The sequence below is a fragment of the Gracilinanus agilis genome, chromosome 2 (assembly GCF_016433145.1).
Source record: "Gracilinanus agilis isolate LMUSP501 chromosome 2, AgileGrace, whole genome shotgun sequence".
Classification (NCBI taxonomy): Eukaryota; Metazoa; Chordata; class Mammalia; order Didelphimorphia; family Didelphidae; genus Gracilinanus; species Gracilinanus agilis.
The window spans coordinates 643,615,188-643,635,844 of NC_058131.1; the positions used below are offsets into that span (position 1 = coordinate 643,615,188).

At 35.5% G+C, this 20,657-nt stretch overlaps 1 protein-coding gene across 1 annotated transcript in view; it reads left to right on the forward strand.

The window, feature by feature from the left end:
* The first annotated feature begins 1,297 nt into the window (after positions 1–1,297).
* CEP55 (centrosomal protein 55) overlaps positions 1,298–20,657 on the forward strand; it is a 36,757-nt gene continuing 17,397 nt past the window's right edge. Inside the window, exons 1-4 of the mRNA XM_044662633.1 lie at positions 1,298–1,370; positions 9,735–9,929; positions 14,302–14,577; positions 16,197–16,265. Of these exons, the coding sequence (XP_044518568.1) occupies positions 9,747–9,929; positions 14,302–14,577; positions 16,197–16,265 (528 nt within the window). The 5' untranslated portion in view covers positions 1,298–1,370; positions 9,735–9,746. The remainder of the gene's footprint in view (positions 1,371–9,734; positions 9,930–14,301; positions 14,578–16,196; positions 16,266–20,657) is intronic.

Consider the following 20,657-nt stretch of genomic DNA (forward strand, 5'->3'; position numbering starts at 1 on the left):
ATAATATCTCTTCCATTCAGTGACACTGGCTTCCAGGCTGTTCCATGAACAAAATTTTCCATCTCTTGGCTCTGGCTGTTCTTTGACGGTCTCATCTTTCCCCCTGGAATGTGCTCCTTTTCTGACTGTTTGGTTTCCTTTGAATCCCAACTAAAAATCCTACAACCCCTCTTAATTCCAGTGCCTCCTCACTGTTAATTATTTCCTTTTATCCAGTATAGATCTTTCTTTGTCTATATTTATTTGCATGTTGTCTTTTCCTTTAGATTGTAAACTCCTGAGGGCAGGCACTATTATTTTTTTAACCCTTACCTTCTGTCTTGGAGTTAATACTGTGTATAGGTTCCAAGGCAGAAGAGTGGTAAGGGTAGGCAATGGGGGTCAAGTGACTTGCCCAGGGTGCCCAGGGTCACACACAGCTGGGAAGTGTCTGAAGGCAGATTTGAACCTAGGACCTTCTGTCTCTAGGCCTGGCTCTCAATCCACTGAGCTACCCAGCTGCCCCCGGCAGGCACTATTTTTTGCCTCTTTTCGTATTTACAGCTCTTTGCACAGTGCCTAACACACAGTAGGAGTTTAATAAATATTGATTGATTGGTGAAGCTCCTTGACAACAAAACGTTATCTAAAGCCTTTTATCACTTAACTATGACACCCAACTTCCCTTCCTTTGTCTACAACTTTTAGCTATTTTCTTTACCTTTTTACGCTCCAATCTTACTTATTATTTGTACAAGTACAGCGCCTCGTCCAACCCTCAGGACAGAGACTGTTTCTTCTCTTTCAATTACGTCGGCATCTGGAGAGCCCAGGACAGTGCCTTACATGGAATGTGCCCTAAATTAATGCCAGATTAATTGAGTTGTAATGAATTTCTAGTGGTCGGACTGCTTGTGTGCAGGTGTGGGTGGGGTAAGGCAGCTGACAGAACGCAGCGACCTTCTGGACTAGAGGATGAAGGATACAGTCGTGCTTCAAGGTACCTCGGGGCGGGGCCCCTTCTACTCTACTCGCAGGTTCTCAGGGCGTGGGACTCCTACAGGTGTAAGAGCCCGAGCGAAGGTAGGAGGGGGAAGGAGGGAAGGCCAGACTGACAGCTCCGCCCCTCCCCTGTTTCCATCCCCCTACCCCTTTTCTACGTGTACGGGTTCCGTCCATCAGCTCTCTCAACCAATCCAGAAAGAGAAAGCAGTTTTCCCTGCCCCCTTCTCTGACGGAACCGCGCCCCTGCCGGCAGTGACGTAACGCCCCTCCCCCCTCCAGCCGCGGGATTCAAATTTCCGGAAGCGGCCGAGGGCGCGGCTGTGGAGGAGGGCGGACAACATCGCTGTCTCAGGTGGGTGGCGGCGCCGGCGCCGGCGGCCCCCCAGGTACGATGACCGAGGACCAACCGGGGTACTGGGGCGGGGGAGACCCTGATCAAGAATTCCGTGGACCTTTATCTGGCAGCGGTAAAGCTAGCTGAGGCCTGGGATGCTGGAGCGCCTCAGCTTTAGCTGCGCTCCTGGCTCCGCCCCTAGGCCGAGGTTGTCTGTGAGACCCCACCCTGAGGTTTCGGGCGGCCTGCTCAGATTGGAGATGTGTCTGGCTCTTCCCTTTGTCTCACTTCGCGATCCTGTCTGATATCACAAAATCAATTAGTTACCCCAGGAGGTGATCTGGCCGGGCCGGGGAGGCTTTCACCTGCTAGGGAGGAAACTGACCACCGGAGAAGGGGGAGGGGGCTTGAACAACGTCACTTCTATCAACTAGCGTTTATTAGATGTTTGTAGTGTAGGCAGTTATTAATAATAACTAGCATTTATAAACCATTACTACTAATTCAAAGTAAGATAGTGCTTTACAATTACTGTTTTACTTAATCCTCAAACCAACCTTGGTAGGTAGGTGCTATTACCTCTATTTTACAGGTGAATATTCATACTAATACAATGTATAAAAATTATTACATGTATAATTAATACTTGTTTAAAGAATGAAACAATCCCTGCCTTTAAGGAGCTTGAGCATTCGGATATGGGGGAGACAACAGATACATAAATTAAAAAGTAGCACAAATTGGGATTGTAATCTTCAGATTAGAAGGCCAGTGTTCTTCCCATTAGACCACTTAGTTTAGTTAACATTTCTTCTGTCTCCTTAGATCTTGTTGCAATGTGCTCCTAAAACACTATCCTGCCTGGATTCTACCTATTATTAACACCACTGTGAGAATGATCTTTTAAGTTGGAAGGGGAACCCCAGTGGCCATTAGTCCAACATACACATCAGAAAAGGAACTCCTAGGACATAACTGAGAAGGGATCATCTAGTCTTTGTGACCAAGACCTCACAAAATAGCCTATTTCATTTTTGGTAGTTTTCCGGTACATCAATCCTAAATTTGCCTTTTGGTGGCTTTCACCCTTTGGGCTTCCTTAGGAGCATATCTGACTGTGTTATTCCTTTGCTTAGAAAAATTTAGTTTTTTGACTATTGAATTTCTGCTCAGTCTTTAGAGCCCTTTTCAAATGCTAGGGACAGCTAAGTGGCACAGTGGACAGGGTGCTAGATTTGGAGTCAGAATGAAGCTCTTCATGAGCTAAAAATCTGGCCTCAGACACTTTGGGCAAGTCACTCTTTTCTTCAATTTCCTCATCTGTAAAATGAGCTGGAGAAAAAAATGGCAAACCATTCCAGTATCTTTATCAAGCAAACCCCAACAAATGAGGTCATGAAGAGTTGGACATGACTAAAAAATGACAACAACAAACAACAAATGCTTAAAGGCAGCATAGTGGAAAGAGTATTGGTCTTGTAATTAAGAAAGATCTGTGTTCAAATCACACTACTGATGCTTATTAGTTGTGTAATATTGGGCATGTCACTTATCCTCTGAAATGGGGATCATTATATCTGTAGTAATTTTGTAGGATATAAAAAGGCTTTGTAAACCTTATATGTCCATTATGATGATGAAGCTTCCCCTAATCCTCTTAACATTTTTTACAATTCTCTAATATATCTACCTTGTAATATTGTATATTAAAAGTTTTTCTATGTTTATCTTATCTACCAGACTGTCTTATCTACATTTTTTTAATATCCTCCAACCCTTACCACAGTAGATGCATAAATATTTGAATAAATTTCTTGCTTGTATTTATATTCTTAGCACTTACTACCCTACCTGGTCCATAGTGAGCGCTTAATAAATGTTTGTTGACTTCCCAGGAGGCACTTAAACTTAGGAAAGGGCTTTACTCTCTATAATGTCCTATCAGTCAACAAATATTTATTGAATACCTGTTATGTATGAGGCACCCTGGGGGTTATAAGAAGCAGAATCATAGTAATAGCTCACACATATATAGAGAGAGCCAGCTCTATATGGTAGGGGTCCTGAGTGGTGTTTTGTGGCATCGGATTGTTAAGACGGGAAAAAGAAAATGAGAACAACCAGACTAGTGGTTAGCCCATGCTGATCTAACCTCTATGGGCTTTGGAATTTATTTTATACTGGTTGCAAACAAAGAACACAAAGAAAGAGTCGCAGCTGTGAAGGGGTTACAAATCATACACAACCCATTAAAATCTAAAAAGTAGAGAGATAGGTCCAGGGTCAAAGGCCAAATTCCAACCACCAATTAGTAGGGGTTAATTCTGGGAGCAGAAATATATTTCATGGAGATTTTCACTAATTGAGTCCTGTCTTCCTGGACCTGGTCAGATAAAGTCTGGATTAGATTGTCTGGCTCCAGTTTTATCTAAGTAATATTTTTTAGGGTTCAGGGTTCTTAATTATCAAGGAGAGAAATTGTTAACTCAGTAGCTGCTGGTCTGCTAAGGACTCAAAGCTTTCCAATAAGAATATTAAGAAAAGGTGGGGAGGGGCAGCTGGGTAGCTAAGTGGATTGAGAGCCAGGCCTAGAGACGGGAGGTCCTAGGTTCAAATCCGGCCTCAGACACTTCCCAGCTGTGTGACCCTGGGCAAGTCACTTGACCCCCATTGCCTACCCTTACCACTCTTCCACCTATAAGTCAATACACAGAAGTTAAGGGTTTAAAAAAAAGAAAAAGAAAAGGTGGGGATCTGAAAAGGAGTCAAAAGAGGAGCCTCAGATTTTTACCTTAGATGGCCCATTCTATCTGCATCTGACATGCAGTGCAGAAAAATCATGCACACAGTTTTACTTGCTGATGATTTTGTAATGGGATCCAGATAAAACATCTATTACAGACTCTATTTCTCTAAATGACTCCCAATAGCCTCTTGGAGGGGTCAAGTTGTTTTTGGATTAACCTAGCTACTGGTACCAGAGCTTTTCAGGGCTCAGGTGACCAGGACCAAATACAAAGACTACCTCAGCCTGGATTGGTCATGTAGGGAATCCAGATAGCAGGCCCTATCCTAACCCTATTTCTCCAATTGGCTCTCAACATATATAGAATAATAAAACCTCAGAGCCAGAGAGCACCTTAAAGACCATATATCAGTCCTCAGCCACTGACTTACTTGGAGTTTAGAACATTTACCTTGAGTCTGCAGACATATAAATGAAAAACCAGTTTTCCATATGGGTCAACAAACAACAATAATTTATTTTCTTCAGTAGGAGATAAGAAGGAAAGACTAATGGTGCCAATGGGATCATCAAAATAAGATGTTTTTCCTGGCCTATTATGTCTAATACTTTCATTGTACAGATAAGGAAACTTGGGGGAGGAGGCCTTCATGAGGACTAGGGAGTTGGGGAAGGCTTCAAAAAATGACTAGGGGGCAGCTGGGTAGCTCAGTGGAGTGAGAGTCAGGCCTAGAGACAGGAGGTCCTAGGTTCAAACCTGGCCTCAGCCACTTCCCAGCTGTGTGACCCTGGGCAAGTCACTTGACCCCCATTGCCCACCCTTACCAATCTTCCACCTATGAGACAATACACCGAAGTACAAGGGTTTAAAAAAAAATGACTAGGGACTTAAATTTGGCCTTAAAGGATGGGTATTTTAATAACAGAAAAGGAAATACAACAATACTAAGAAGAAAAGAAATTAATATTGTATGTTTGTGGGCAGTAAGAAAATTAGCAGGATTAGAGTGGGGAACTGGGTTGGGGTTGTAGAGTGAAATGATTTTGGAAAGGTAATATGGGTAGTATGAACAAAGTCATGGAAAGCCTTCCTTGAAAGCCAAGGAGAATAGTTTAGACTTGAAGCTAGAAAACTCGAGAGCTCACTGTATATATTGCTTCCTTGCCCAATCCATCTTTGCAAGAAACTGCCAAAGTAGTATCCCTAATGCACACATCTAACCATCTGACTCTCCTATTCGGTTTATTCCATTGGCCCTGTATTCCAGAATCGAATTCAAACCCCTGTTTGGCATTTAAAGTCTTTCACAACCTGACCCTTTCTACTTTTATTTCCCTTCATCTATTCCATAATCCAATGATACTGGCCTTTTTCCTGTTAGATTTCACTCATCTGCCAACTACTTGCCTTTTTACTGAATTTCTCCTATACTGGGAATGCTCTCCCTGCCCACTTCTGATTTATAGCTTTCCTGGCTGCCTTTAAGAAGCAGTTTTTTGCTTTTGTTTGTTTGCTATTTTAAATCTTTACCCTTCAATTCTAAGACAGAAGAGCAGCAAGGGTCAGGCAATCAGGTTTAAGTTACTTCCCAAGGTCACACCTCTAGGAAGTGTCTGAGGACAGATTTGAACCCAGGATCATTTGTTTCCAGGCCTGGTGCTCTTATCTACTGTGCCGCCTATCGCTCTCTCCTAGTCATGCCCCTTCCCTTATCCTCATTTAGTGGCTTCTCCCTAAGATTACTTTCCATTTACACTGTGTACATCTTGTGGTATGAACACAGTTATATGCATGCTGTCTTCCTCATTAGAACAAGAGTTCCTTGTGGGCAGGGACCATGTTTTTACCTTTCTTTGTATTTCCAGTACTCAGCATGATACCTGTTATATAGTAGGTGCTTAAATGCTCTTTGATTACTTAATTTCAATTAATTGGGGATGTGGAGGTTGGGGAGCTTCTCAAGTTACTTTCTAGGCCTATTGGCTTATATTTTCAGCATTTCTTTTTACCTGCCCTCGATAAACAGAGTTAGGTGGTGGTGGGTTTTTTTTTTCCTTAAAGCATCTTTTACTTTTCCATAACTAACGTGGGTTATACATAGGACTGTTATCACATCCTTCTGGTTTTGAAGCTTGCTTTCGACTATACCACACTGACTCTATGATCTTAGTTAAGTCATTTAACCTTTTAGTGATATAGGTAGCTTCCTGAGACTATAGGTTGCATTTAAGGTGTTAACCTGCATTGGTAAATGGAAGTTTCTCATCTGGGAGTCCCCCTATACCAATGAAATCATAGATCTAATCCCTGTCTTTATTTCTCTTACTGTATTTTCTTAGTAGGCTGTAGTGAATCTAAGCCAATAGAAGCCAAGTGTGAAAGCCTAGAAAGTGCCTGAAATCAGTTAAAGCAAAAAGTAACAGTGCTTACTACCTAAGCAGTGCCCTAGCCTTAATTCTTCTCCTTAAAATACATGCCAAATTCTATATTTTCTTGAGAGTTTGAATTTAATTAACAAACTACCTGATAACCTTACTGGGTTAATATGCAGTGCTTTAATGGTATATTTTTTAAATTTAAAAAATTGTGTATTTTAAGCATTCCTTTATTTTTAAATTTCAAATTTTCTCCCTTCCTTTCACATTCTTACCCACCCACTGAAAAGGTAAGCAATATAGTAACAATTATACATGTGAAGTCATACAAAATATATTTCCATATTAGCCATTTTTTTTAAAGCAAGAATATTTCAGTTTGCCCTCAGAGTTCTATCAGTTTTCTTCCTGGAAGTGGATAGCATTTTTTCATCACAAGTCCTTTGGCATTGCTTGGATCATTGTATTGATCAGAGTAGCCAAGTCTTTCACAGTTGATCCTCATTTCAGTGATGATGTTATTGTGCACAGTAATCTCCTAGTTCTTCTCACTTCACTTGGCATCAGTTCATATAGGTCTTGCCACTCTCATCAGCACCATAATACTCCATCACAATCATATGCTACAACTTTTTCAGCCATTCCCCAATTGATGAACAGCCCCTTGATTTACAGTTCTTTGCTACCACAAAAAGAACTGCTATAAATATTTTTGGAAATAGGAGTCCTCTTCCATTGGTCTCTTTGGCATATAGACCTCCTAGTAGTACTGCTGGGTCAAAGGACAGTTTTGTAGCCCTTTGGACCCACTTGCAAATTGGCCTTCAGAATGGTTGTTGGAGTTCCCTACTCTGATAGCAGTTCATCACTATGCATAATTTTTCCTCATCTTCTCCAGCATTGTTACCTCTGATAGGTGTGAGGTAAAACCTCAGAGTTGTTTTAATTTGCCTCTCTCTTTAATCAGTGGTGATTTAGAGCATTTTTTTATATGACCATAAGTAACTGATTTCTTTTTCTTAAAACTGAGTATATTCTTTGGCCATTTATCAATTTGGGAATGGCTCTTAATTTTATAAATTTGACTTATTTCTGTACTCAGTATGTATTTGAGAAGTATGGCTTTTATCAGACTTAATATAAAGATTTTTATATTCATTGTGTCTGGTACTTTTAGCAAAATGTAGTTTCCTTCATTATCCCTTTTAATCGTCTATTTTTGCTTTTGCTTTGTCTGAGATCATGATTTGCTGCCCCTGCCTTTTTTTCATTTAACTCTGAAGCATATTGAATTTTGATCCAGCCCTTTATTGTTAATTGTGTGTGTCTTTCTGCTTTGTTTGTCTCTTATAAATGATATATTGTTAGATTTTCTAATCCTTTCTGTTAACCACTTCTATTTTATAAGTAAGCTCATCTCATTCACATTCACAGTTATATTCTGTTTTTCCTTCTGTCCCATTTTCTTGTTCTTTATTGTTATGTGGACCCTACTCAAACATCTGTTTTTCTTCTAACCACTGCTCCCTTTAATCTGTCCTCTCTTTTATCATCACCCCTTTCCCCTTCTCTTACCCCATCTCTTCCTATTTCTTTGTTGGGTATATTCCATATCTGTATACAACTGAGTGTATATATTTTTCCACTTTTGAACCAATTCCAGTAACAGTGAGGTTCAAGCATTGCCCCACTATTTCCCCCTCCAATTTGTGCCTCTTTTATGTGAGGAAATTTTCCCCATTCTATTTCTACCTTCCCTCTCTTCCCAATGCATCCCTCTTTCTTACCCTTTAATTCTGTTTTGAAGGTCATTCCTACATAATCAACTTGTAGCCATGTCCTCTGTCTATGTAAACTCCTTTTAATTGCCAAAATAACAATAAAGTTCTTAGGAGTTGCATATTTCATTTTCCCATATAGGAATGTAAACAGTTTAACTTTATTGAGACCCTTATGATTATTCTTTCATGGTTACCTTTTTATCTGTCTCTTGAGTCCTGTATTTGAATGACAAATTTCCCATCAGGAATGTTTGAAAGTTCTATATTTTATTAAATTAATTAAAAACTTTTCCCCTAAAGAATTATACTCAGTTTTGCTGAGTAATTGATTCTTGATTATATTCTTTCAGAATGTCATATTCTAAGGCCACCACTCTTTTAATGTGGAAGCTACTAAATTTTTTGTGATCCTGACTCTGATTCCACAATATTTAAATTGTTCTTTCTAGCTGCTTGATGTATTTTTTCTCTTTGACCTATAAACTCTGGAATTTGGCTGTTATATTTCTCTGAGTTTTCATTTTGATTTCTTTTAGGATGTGATTGATGGATTTTTTCAATTTTACTTTTGCCTTCTGATCTATGATATAGAGGCAATTTTCCTATATAATTTCTTGTCTTGTTGTCTCATAGAGTCATTAGTTTCCACTTGCCCAATTCTAAATTTTGAGAAATTATTTTCTTCAGTAAGCTTTTGTACTTCTTTCTCCATTAGGCCAATTCTGTTTTTTAATGTGTTAGTTTCGTCAGTATTTTTTTGTGCTTCTTTTACCAAGCTGTTTATCACTTTAATGTTATTATTTCATTGGAGCCTTACCACGTGGTGTAGGTAGTATTAGATGAAGAAACTTAGACCACTTAATAAAAGGTTAAGCAATTTACCCAAGATTTATTATCAGAGACAGAACTGGAACCCAAGTCTTCTGCCTCCAAATTTAGTAGTCTTTCTCTTATACTGCCTCTACCAAACATCATTCCTGGGATTTTGCCTACTTGATTCTTTTCATTTTTGGATTGCATCCATACTATCTTTTCTCCTCCTTCCCCCCCTCCCAATCTTATATCTTTCTCACTTAAGCCTGAACCCATCATCTTTTGAGTGCTTTATTTAAAAAGGTCACAGAAGAGCATTGTATTTGAAATTAGATCCATTGAGCTCAAGTGCTACTTAAAAGCTATGTAACTCTGTGAAAATCATTTATCCTCTCTAATCCTCTATTCATCTGCAAAACTAAGGATAATAATGGGTATTCTATCTCCTTCACAAAGTTATTAGAGAATTAAATAAGATAATATCCAAGAAAATGCTTTGTAAAATGTCAAATGCAGAGATAAAAAAAGGATCATTTAGTATTTTTTCTAGGTTATAATTGTGGCCCAATTGTGGTAAGACCAGTGCATGATTTCAACATTTTCTATTCTGGATATATCTTTTGCTAAGAGCAACTGAGTGTGCTTAGATTTGACTTTTTCAACTAATATCTTTTATGTGCTTTCCTTCCTGTTTTTACAGAACATTCCAGAAATGTCATCCAGAAGCCCCAAAGATTTCGTTAAAAATAAATGGGGATTAAAAACCAGCAGCTCCAAATCTGAAACTGAATTAGAAAAATTTAAGAGAGAAAATGCAGCCCTTAAAAAGTCTGTGGAAGAAATTGCAAATGGAAAAGGAAAGCTGGCAGAAAAAGAAAGACATAGACTTCTGGAGGTAGATGATTTTTGACTCTTGAATATTATTAATTAAATTACATGGACTATTCATTATTTCCTTCTATCCTATTAACTTTTTAGAGTTGACCTTTTTTCTTAACTCTTGCATTAGCAGTCTGATCAAAAGGGTGGATAACATCAAGAGGATTTTAGAATATTTCTTTTAGATTCATACATAGTTCATTAAATGCATCAAGGGTATATTAGATTCAGAGTTAGAATGTATGTTAGAAATTATCTGATATACAGCTCTCATTTTAGAAGTGAGAAAGGAATGAGACTATAAAAGGTTAAATAACTTTGCCAAGGTTGTACATTTTAGAGGAAGAGCCCAGGTTTTAAACCCAGGCCCTCACTCCACATCAAGCAGACCATCATATAGTAACATGTTTTAGAAATGGCTTATAGTCTCTACCAAATGACCTAGTAATTTCTTTCTAAAAAAACTTAAAAAAAGAAAGCCTTGATAACATAATATCCATACTTTGCTGTTATTTATTTATAAAACAAATTTAACTACGTTAGTTGCAATTGGATTAACTAAGTTGCACTGGATTTTTCTTTTCTAAAAATTTGAATCTATATTTTGTATTTAAGATTTTCTCCATTAAAAAATTATTCTACAATTTCTCTAAGTCACAGACTTGCTACTTGGTACTCATTGCATTTTATAGTTTATCAAATATCAACTATTTTCATATTTTAAAGTACTTGATTTTTCCTGCAACTGAGTTTTTATCATGATCACAATCTGGTTTGTCTCTTCCTTAATTTCTTAGAATCAAGACTACTCATGTCAGAGTATTGAATTAACAATGTGAAAATTTCAGATTGATATTTAACATTCTATTGTAGATGATCATGAATTTAGATCACAAATTTAGTGCTGGAAGGGACTTTTGAGATTCCCTTATTTTACAGATGAGGAAATTAAGACCCAGTAGTTTTTAGACTTTAGGAAAGGGCAGTTAGTTGAGGTTTTCTAAATATCTTTTGACTCTTTCAATTATTTGAAGACCATAAGGTTGTCTTTCTTAGTTTACTGTTATATTGACTAAGAAGCCCAAAATTTTCTCTCCTTGTATCACATGATTTCTAAAACACTCCTCTGATTCCTTTGAATACATTTTAATTCGTTAATACTTCTCTTTAGTTGTAGTGCCTAAACATAAAATACTTGTGAGTCAGTCTACCAAAGCACACTTAATACCTATATAGATTCAATTACAAGATACTCCTTAAAGAAATAAAGAACAAATTAAATAGCTGGAGGAATATTCAATGGTCATGACTGAGACATGATAATATAAAAATGACAGTACTGCTGAAGGTAATTTATAGACTTAGTGTTATACCACTCAAACTACCAAAAGGATATATTTGGTTAAAAAATGGTAAAGAAGATCAATGGAACAAAATAGGCAAGGAAGAATCAGAAAAAATTTAATTCAATAAGCCAGGATTTGATAAACCTGAAAATATAAATTACCTAGGAAAAATCTCCCTCTATTTGATGAGAATTGGCAAAACTGGAAAGCAGTCTGGCAGAAATTAGTTTTAGATCAATATTTTATACCATATTCCACAATAAATTAAAAATGGTTATGTGATCTGAATATTAAAAATCATACCAGAAGAATTAGAAGAGTTGCAGATCATGTACTTAATGTAGCTAAGGATAGGGCATGAATTCTTAACCAAAGAATATAGGTAATTACAAAAGATAAAGTAGATAATTTTGATCTTGTGAAAAATAAATAACAGTTTGCAATAGAAGTGGGTCATGAAAGGAAATGGACGATGCAGATGATATAAAAGCAAAATATCATCAGTAAGAATCTATTTTTAGAATAAAGTATAGAAGCCAAAATAAAACAAGCTTTTCTCTCTGATTGATACTGAATAGGATCATTTCTTTCCATGATCTGGATATGATTCTGTATTAATGACACCCAAGATTGCTTGTTTTTTTTCTAGCTGCATTTCACTGTTGATAAATAAAATGCCCCAGATCATCTTCATTTGAACTAATCCCAAGCTATAATATATAAATTTATTTTTTAACCTAGTGAATGATTTTATTTATCCTGTTAAATTTTATCTCTCTGTTATTGGGAATCATGATTAGGCCATGTATAAAAGTATATTTTGAACAATCAAAAAGTTTTAAGTGTGTGCTTATGTTCTTATATTTGGGATGATGGATGATTACTAGGTTTAACTATTCCAGCTTATTTCCTGCTATTATGAATTTGAAAGGATATTTTCTATCCTTTTTTAGTTCTGTTTCTAAAAATTTTTAGTTCTGTTTCTAAAAATATTGAAGAGTAGTACCATGGACAGAGCCCTTTGACACCACAGTCTATTAATCAGTCAATAATCAATAGGTTAAAAATGCCTACAATATTAACAGATTGTCATCTGCAGCATTAGGTGGTTTGATTTTTTTTTTCAGTTTGACAAAAAATATTTTATACCTTTAAATATTAGAACATTGGAGGTAACTAGGGGGCTCAGTGGTTTGAGAACCAGAGCTAGAGATGGGAGGACTGGATTCAAATCTGGCCTTAGACACTGCCTAGCTGTGTGACCCTTGGCAAGACACTTAACCCCCATTGCCTGTTACTACTCTTCTGCCTTGAAACCAATACACAGCATTGAGTCTAAGGCAGAAGGTAAAGGTCTTAAAACATAAATATTATATTATGTCGAGATCTATTTATCATCTCTGATAATCTGATAAGGACAGCTTAGTTGATAAGAAATGGGTCACGGGAGATGATCTTGACTGTTAACTCATAGCTGTTTCTCCGAAGTGACATTGAATCACAAGTTTATTATATAATATATATGAAAATTCAAACTCCCTTTCACCCACAAGCACAGAGAGAGTTTTATAGCTCTGTAGACATTGCAATGAGTTTAGACAACACACAGAAACTCAGAAACTTCAAGGTGAAGATAAGAACCAGGCTGGACCTTCAGCTGCTTGATTATCAGCAAGCTAAGTCTGAGAATACTTATCTCAGGGGCAAATGCCCCTGGTAAACTAAGGTTTCGGCCTTGGCTGCATTTCTAACCAAAGGGGAAGAATGTTAACCTCTTAACTATTGGTTTGCTAGTAACTTAAAGCTTTTCAATAAGGCCACAATACTTTTCAACAAGAAATCACAAGGATCATAAAAAGGGTCAAAAGAGGAGTCTCAGATTTTTATCTATTTGAGACTTTGTTTCTCTTATTGGCTTCCCACAATATTACATCATTTTTTCTATTTTAGTTTTTACCTTCCTTTTGCTATTTATTCATATACTAAAAAAGAAAGATGAGGCTTTTCTACTTTGTCTCTTCTTAACTAGCATTGTAATTTTGAATTAATTAGTACAAAAAGAGAAATGGACAAAATGTTTCTACATCCAAAGAAGAAGCTACTGCTGTTAAACTATGCCTTTTCATTTTAGTAGTGCTTGAGTTCTTACAGTTCACTGCTTATAATTTCCTTTAAACATTCATCAACAATATATATTTCCTATTTGGCACACATTCAACACTGAAATTTTTAAACAATGTGATAAAAAGATGATTGTTAAATGCCTGTGTCAGAGCCAACTCTTCCTTGGGATTTAAAAATTGCTTGGACTACCAACTATTGATACTGTTGGCAAGAAAATGAACTTTGTGTGATTTGTGGTGACCAGTTCATAAAACTTCTGAAACATGGCTTTATTTTCTTGCATATCACATTTTTACAAGTTACAATTACATTCCTCAATATCTTTGAGTTTTAACAGGTTAAAACTTTTTCTATCTACACACTCACCCACATATAAATAGGTTTTTACATACATTTCTACTCATCTTTCTTTAGTTCTCTTCTAATCAAATGAAAATAGGTTTATTCCTAGGAATTGAGGCCAAAAATAAAGAAGGAAGTTAGAAGTTCCTGAATTTTGTATGAGACTGGTGTTAAAATATTCAAATATTGCATGTTTATTTCTCTACATATTTTTCAAGTTAAAAACAATTTAGAGAGGGCAGCTGCGTGGCTCAGTGGATTGAGAGTCAGACCTAGAGACAGGAGGTCCTAGGTTCAAATCCGGCCTCAGACACTTCCCAGCTGTGTGATCCTGGGCAAGTCACTTGACCCCCATTGCCTAGCCCTTACCACTCTTCTGCCTTGGAGCCAATACACTGTATTGACTCCAAGATGGAAGGTAAGGGTTCTTAAAAAAAAAAAAAAACAGTTTAGAACTAATTAAAAACTTTATGGTAACATTTGTTACCTTCTTTTTGACATTTGTTTACAATCACATTATTTATCTTCATTTTTTATTTAGCTTTGTACTAAGATCCTTACTATTATTTTTTCTAGATAATACTTGCCCTTGAAACTGAAAAGGAGAAGACTAATTTTCATCTGGCAGAGAAGGACAAAGAAATACAGCGATTAAAAGACCAGCTGAAATCCAGAAATAGCACCAGTTCCTTACTGAATCAATTAGAAGAAAAAACAAAAGAGTCAGAGAGGAGAGAACAACTCTTAAAGTCTTTATCAGAAGAGACTGACATTCTGAAAAAGCAGTTATCTACAGCAACCACAAGACTGTCAGAACTTGAAAACAAAGCCAGTACACTTCATTTATCACAGGTACTTAAATTTAAACAAGAAATCCCAGCATCTGAATTATTTTGGTACATAATCAGATAAGACTTAGAAAGCATTTTTGTAACTACGAATGACTATAGCAAAGTATATTATAAGAATTATTTCATGATTTAGTTATTGGGTAACTAATTTTAACAACCATTTTTTCCCCCAAAGTGTTATTCTTATTGAAATGATTATTTGTTCATTTTTGCCTAAAATGATTTTATCAGAATTAGTTTTTCAACTTAGCTATGTAATAGACGCTTTGTTTTGTTTTTTTGTTTTTTAATTTTTTAAACCCTTAACTTCTGTGTATTGACTTATAGGTGGAAGAGTGGTAAGGGTAGGCAATGGGGGTCAAGTGACTTGCCCAGGGTCACACAGCTGGGAAGTGTCTGAAGCCGGATTTGAACCTAGGACCTCCCATCTCTAGGCTTGGCTCTCAATCCACTGAGCTACCCAGCTGCCCAGTAATAGACGCTTTGTGAATAAGACCTGTTTTGCTGCTGAGAGTTTGAATATTTTCATAGAAATGTCTGTGAGAAATTAAATATTACTTTCTTAAATAAATGATTTTAAGAGTGTTTTCGATATTCTTATAGCATATTGTCTCTATTTTGCCTACCAATTTATTTGCTATTAATATTTTTACTTGTGTATATATTTCTGGCTTTGCATATATATTTAAAAGTTATTTCTAAAGGGGTCAGATAAGATCAGAGATAGCTAGATCTTCAAAAAATTCAGCCTAAAAAGAGTGAAACTAAAATATTTGAATATTGAATGCAAATGCTAACAGTCACCCTTAGAATCAGGAAGATGTGGGTTCAAGATCTGCCTTCTAGCACCTACAAGCACGGTAACCGTGACAAGTTATCTAAACTCTCAGTTCTCCAGGCAACTTTCTCTAAAATAATAGATTACACACTAGTTTCTATTAGCACCTTTGGAGGGAGCTCCCTACACCAAGGAAATCGTAATTGCAAACAAATAAACAATTTCTTCTCATCTAGCCTTGCATCTGTTAGTAATTTTCCATACTTATGCATATTCTTGGCCTCCTCACCTTTGTTATTTTGTTGTATGACAAAGGATCATAACTAAATACAAAATGAAATACAAAAAAAAGTTTTTTAACTCTTCAGTCATAAACGACAACAAAGTTCTTTTTTACCAACTCCTGAAGAGCTGAAATATATTTCCACTTATGGCTTTTTATGATCTAGTCTGAAAACTAAAAGAAAGTAGGTACGTACTATGTTTTTGACATGACAACTGAATATCTCTCAAAAGATTTTTAAGTGCAATGAATTTTAAATGAATGAAAATCTTTAGACATTTGTGACCTATTTACAAGGAAGTTTGTGGTATTCTGGTGGACCTAAGAGGAACACATCATACCTGAAGAACTCTACTTCTTCCAATCTATTTAAATTTCTAGGAGATCCTTATTCCATCTGACCTGAGCCATACAATATTTTAATGTAATAATAGTTCCTCAGAATACACCATACTGGGATGTATATGTGTCTTTAGGCATGCAGTGGACATTATTAGACCAGTTACATTCATAAACTTATACTTAATCTAAGCAGCTAATAACTTTAATTTGTTTGTAGAACATGGCTACAAGTTTCATTGAATCACCTGTGGTTAATGTTCATGCAGTGGAAATACAGCTGAAAGACGTAAGTTTAATGGGCATTTTCCTTTTGATGAATTCTGTATTTAAGTGGGAGTTTACATTCTATAGTAGTTGTTACTATATATACTTTAATTTTAATAAGTTTCTGATGAGCTGGCAGAACTGAATTTTTTTTAAGAGATCCCCACACTGGTTTACTAATTATTGATATTGCCCCATATAGGCTAGAGAATTTTAGAAAACTTGTCCATTGTCATTAATGGTTACCCAAAGTGTCCCTCTCCTTGAAAAGTTCTATGTATTCAGCCACTTTGTTAAAATACAAAATTTATGGAATCAGTTTTTACAAACTGTCCTCTTTTTGTCTTTCACCTATATAAATTATAATCTTTTTTTATACATGTCTCATGTTTAAGATTTACATTTCATGGTTTGAAGATTTATTTAACTGGTAATCCTAAATCATAAAATGCAAAAATAATGAAGAAAGTATGTTTTGCTCTTAGTCTAATGTGATTTTACTTTAGAATTGCATGTTATTTGATATAGATATTTGTATGATAAAATTGTATTTTTAAATGACTTCTTAATAAATTATACATGGATTATTAACATAATTAAAAATGAGTAAACTAAAGATACAACAGGATTTATGATCATAGGCCATCTTTTCTTGCCTTAAAATTTAAAACATGAGGGTTAATGATAATCATGAGTTGATTCCAAATATAATCTAACCTATCCTCTTCCTGTTCATTTCTGAGACCAACTCATTAGTTATTTTCAGTATCTAAGATATATACTAATGGAATGCCTATCCAACTACATGCATTTAAATATATATACATTTTGGGGACAGCTGAGTGACTCAGTGGTTTGAGAGCCAGGCCTAGAGAAGGGGGGTCCTAGGTTCAAGTCTGGCCTCAGACACTTCCCAGCTGTGTGACCCTGGGCAAGTAACTTGACCCCCATTGCCTAGCCCTTACCACTCTTTTGCCTTGGAGCCAATACACAGTATTGATTCCAAGATGGAAGGTAAGGGTTTAAAATATATATGTATACATGCATATATATACATATACAATTTTTAATCTACTTATGTGAATTGCTAGCCTCTCAAATGACCATGGATCTTATCAAGGGAGTTCTTTAATATTATTGGGCTTTATACAATTACCACAGTGTTATCTATAAATTAGTACAACAGACAAACATCTCCAGTTACTGGGAACTCCTATTCATGTTTTGTGTGGAATATCATCCATGACACTGCCAAGAACCTTTTTGTGAGCATGTCACACTGTTTTATGCCACATTTAATGTTAATACTCTCATATGACTCTTAACATTTTATTGAAGCCTTTTGATGTTACCATCTCATTTCCCAATATTCTCTCCACCACTCTCTAACCTTTCCTTGACACAAAGATAAATGGTTAAGTTTAACCAACTGATATGATGGTCATATCTGATAGCATATGAAACAAATAGTTGGTACTACCAAATGATAGTAAATCCACCTCTCCCCCCCTTACCTCTCCTCACTGAATTCTTAACTGAAAGAAGAGGGGAATTTTTTTTTGTTATCTTGACTCTGGTTTAGGTAGTTTTCTTTTATCCAAGCTCATTTGCCTTTTAGTGTGTTTTCTTTTAATTATATTTAGGTATATAATCCTGGTTCTTCTTCATTCAGCATTAGCCCATCCAAATCTTTCAATATTCTTCTGAATTCTTTATTCATTGTTTAAGGCATAATTATACTCCATTTCATTCCATTCCATTTATATGCCACAATTTGTTGAACCATTTATCAAGTAATGGGTTGGATGCCTACTTTCTAGTTTTTTGCTACCATTTAAAAAATGTTGCTTTTAATATTCTGCCACCTGTGGGATTTACTCTGTGTCTCTGACCTCTTTAAGGTATATACTTAGTAGTGGGATTGATGGGTCAAAGAGTTCATATGAATGAATAAATGAAAAAACATGTATTAAGTATTTACTACTTGCTAAGTACTGGGAATACGAATACAAACACAAATATAGTCTCTGCCTTCAAGGAACTTACATCCTAATAAGGAGAGACAATAAATAAAGGGGCAGCTAAGTGGTACAATAGACAGAGTGCTAGGTCTAGTCTGGCCTCAAACATAGGATAGATGTGTGATCCTGGGCAAGTTAGTTTCCTCATCTGTTAAATGGGATAAGTACTTAATCAGTGTTCATTGATTGATTAATAATAGGAAATGGGAACTCTTGGGTTCATAGATACTTCCCAGATGTGTGACCTGGGCAAATCATATAATCCCAGTTACCTTTCTCTTTAACTCCTTTTCTTCCTTGGAATCAATACTTAGTATTAATTCTAAGGTGGAAGGTCAGGGTTTTAAAAAAACAGCACTCATCTCACAAGGTGATTATGAGGATCAAATGAGATAATGATTATAAAGTGCTTACTACAAAGTAAGTGCTATATAAAAAGTAGCTAGTGTTATATACTTTTAAATATTTTTTTATTATACAGCATTGGTGGTCAGGGATGGGTATTTTGACTCAGAAAGTTACAGGGATGCTGAATAGAGATGTAGGGGTGGAAATTGAATGTTTCTTGATTTTTCTTTATAATAAGTAACTTTGATCACTTATCTAGTAGGGAGTAGCTATTAGTCTACTGGATTTATATCTATTTTGGATATCAGATGTATATCAGAGAGATTTGATGCAAAGTTTTCCCTCACATGCTCATATTTTCTTATTTCTCTTATTTTACTGGCATTGATTTCTTTCCTACAAAAGCTTTTAAACTTTATATGGTGGAAATTCTGTTTTTTTGTGACTCATGAACTTCTGCTGTGCGTTAGAGATCTCTTCTTGCAGGGGATTTTTTCTTAAACTACAAGATCAAATGCTTTTTTTTAATAGTCAACAAACACACGTACCAGAGTATTATCTGCACTTATCAGGTACTTATCTGAGAAGATGTGGTCTGATATAGAAATTTGTATATGCAAATTTGATTTTTCCAGATAGCACTGAATATCTTTTGCACTTTTTATTTTGCCCTGCGTCTCTCAATACATTCCAGAAGTTTCTTGGGATATCTTTTTAATTATCAGTTTTTTCAAAAACTAGTTTTTTTCATTATATTGAAATTTATTTTTTGTTTTCTGAAATGAGCATGTATGTAGCTTTCCAAGCATTTAAAGGTTCTTCCTCTAGCTAGATAATTTTAAAATGACTTATTTTACAACGTGATTACAATGAAACAATGATGCATTGGTCTCAGCATTCTTATGAAATTAACTCAGACATGTTCCTTATTCAAAGTCATTCTTTGGTCTGTTTTAATATTTATTACTTATTTTTCAGAACACGTTGTACTTCTTTTGCTCTCTAAATCTTAAAATATAATATATATATATAAAATTATATATAAAAATTATATTATATACAATAATATATATATTAAATATAATATAATATAATAAAACTTGTTCACTTACAACAAATAGTTATTGAAGAGTCAAAACACAGATTTCCATTTTTTTAAATATCAACAGAAGTAATGTACATGTGATATGAAAACCCATGAAGAAAGTAGAATAGGAATACAATTCCTATTATTGACCCTTCACTAACATCATTAATTTGCTATTTAGAAAGCAATTCTTGCCTCCTTATTCTACTCAAAGTTCCTACATAATCCCTAATACTTTTTTTAAATTTTATTTTGTCAAACTAGATTAATCCCTGGAAAGTCTTCAGTGTTAATGATTGCCTCCAAAGATTCAGCTGTAAATTTCCTTGAATGTTGATAGGGTCTGATTTATGTACTAACATCACCTACATAGAGATAATTCTGTAACCATTACTTACTGTGAAGGGTCAGCAACCTTTTTTTCTTCTGGGATCACTAGCATATATAGAGTCACATAATTCTCTAATAGTTTGGGGTAACGGTTTTTTGTTTGTTTCATTAGTACAAGAAATATAAAGCACTTTATTTAGATATACTTTTAAACAAAATTTATCAATATATTAAAACAAAATATTTTAGTTCTATATTATAACCACTTAAGGGGAAAGGGAAAAAAGATATAAGGATGCATATAGACCTCATTTTTGTCATCCGTGAAGTGATTAGATAAAACCAGATTACTTCTAATATTCTATCCAGTCTAAATAATTCTTTTGAATTCACGGAATCTAAGATTATACAGAGATAAAGTGAGGAGGAGGCTTTCTACTTTTCTAGAATAATACTACCATCTTGTGGCCTTATAGAATATTGCTTTCAAGACTAAGCCATAATGGATTTTGGTAGTCTATGTCTGAATTATTACCTCAGTGCATCACTTACATGCTATTTAAAGTTCAGAGAAAGGCCAGATTAAGGTTCTCCTCCTACCCTAGCTTGTTAAGGTATAACCTAATAT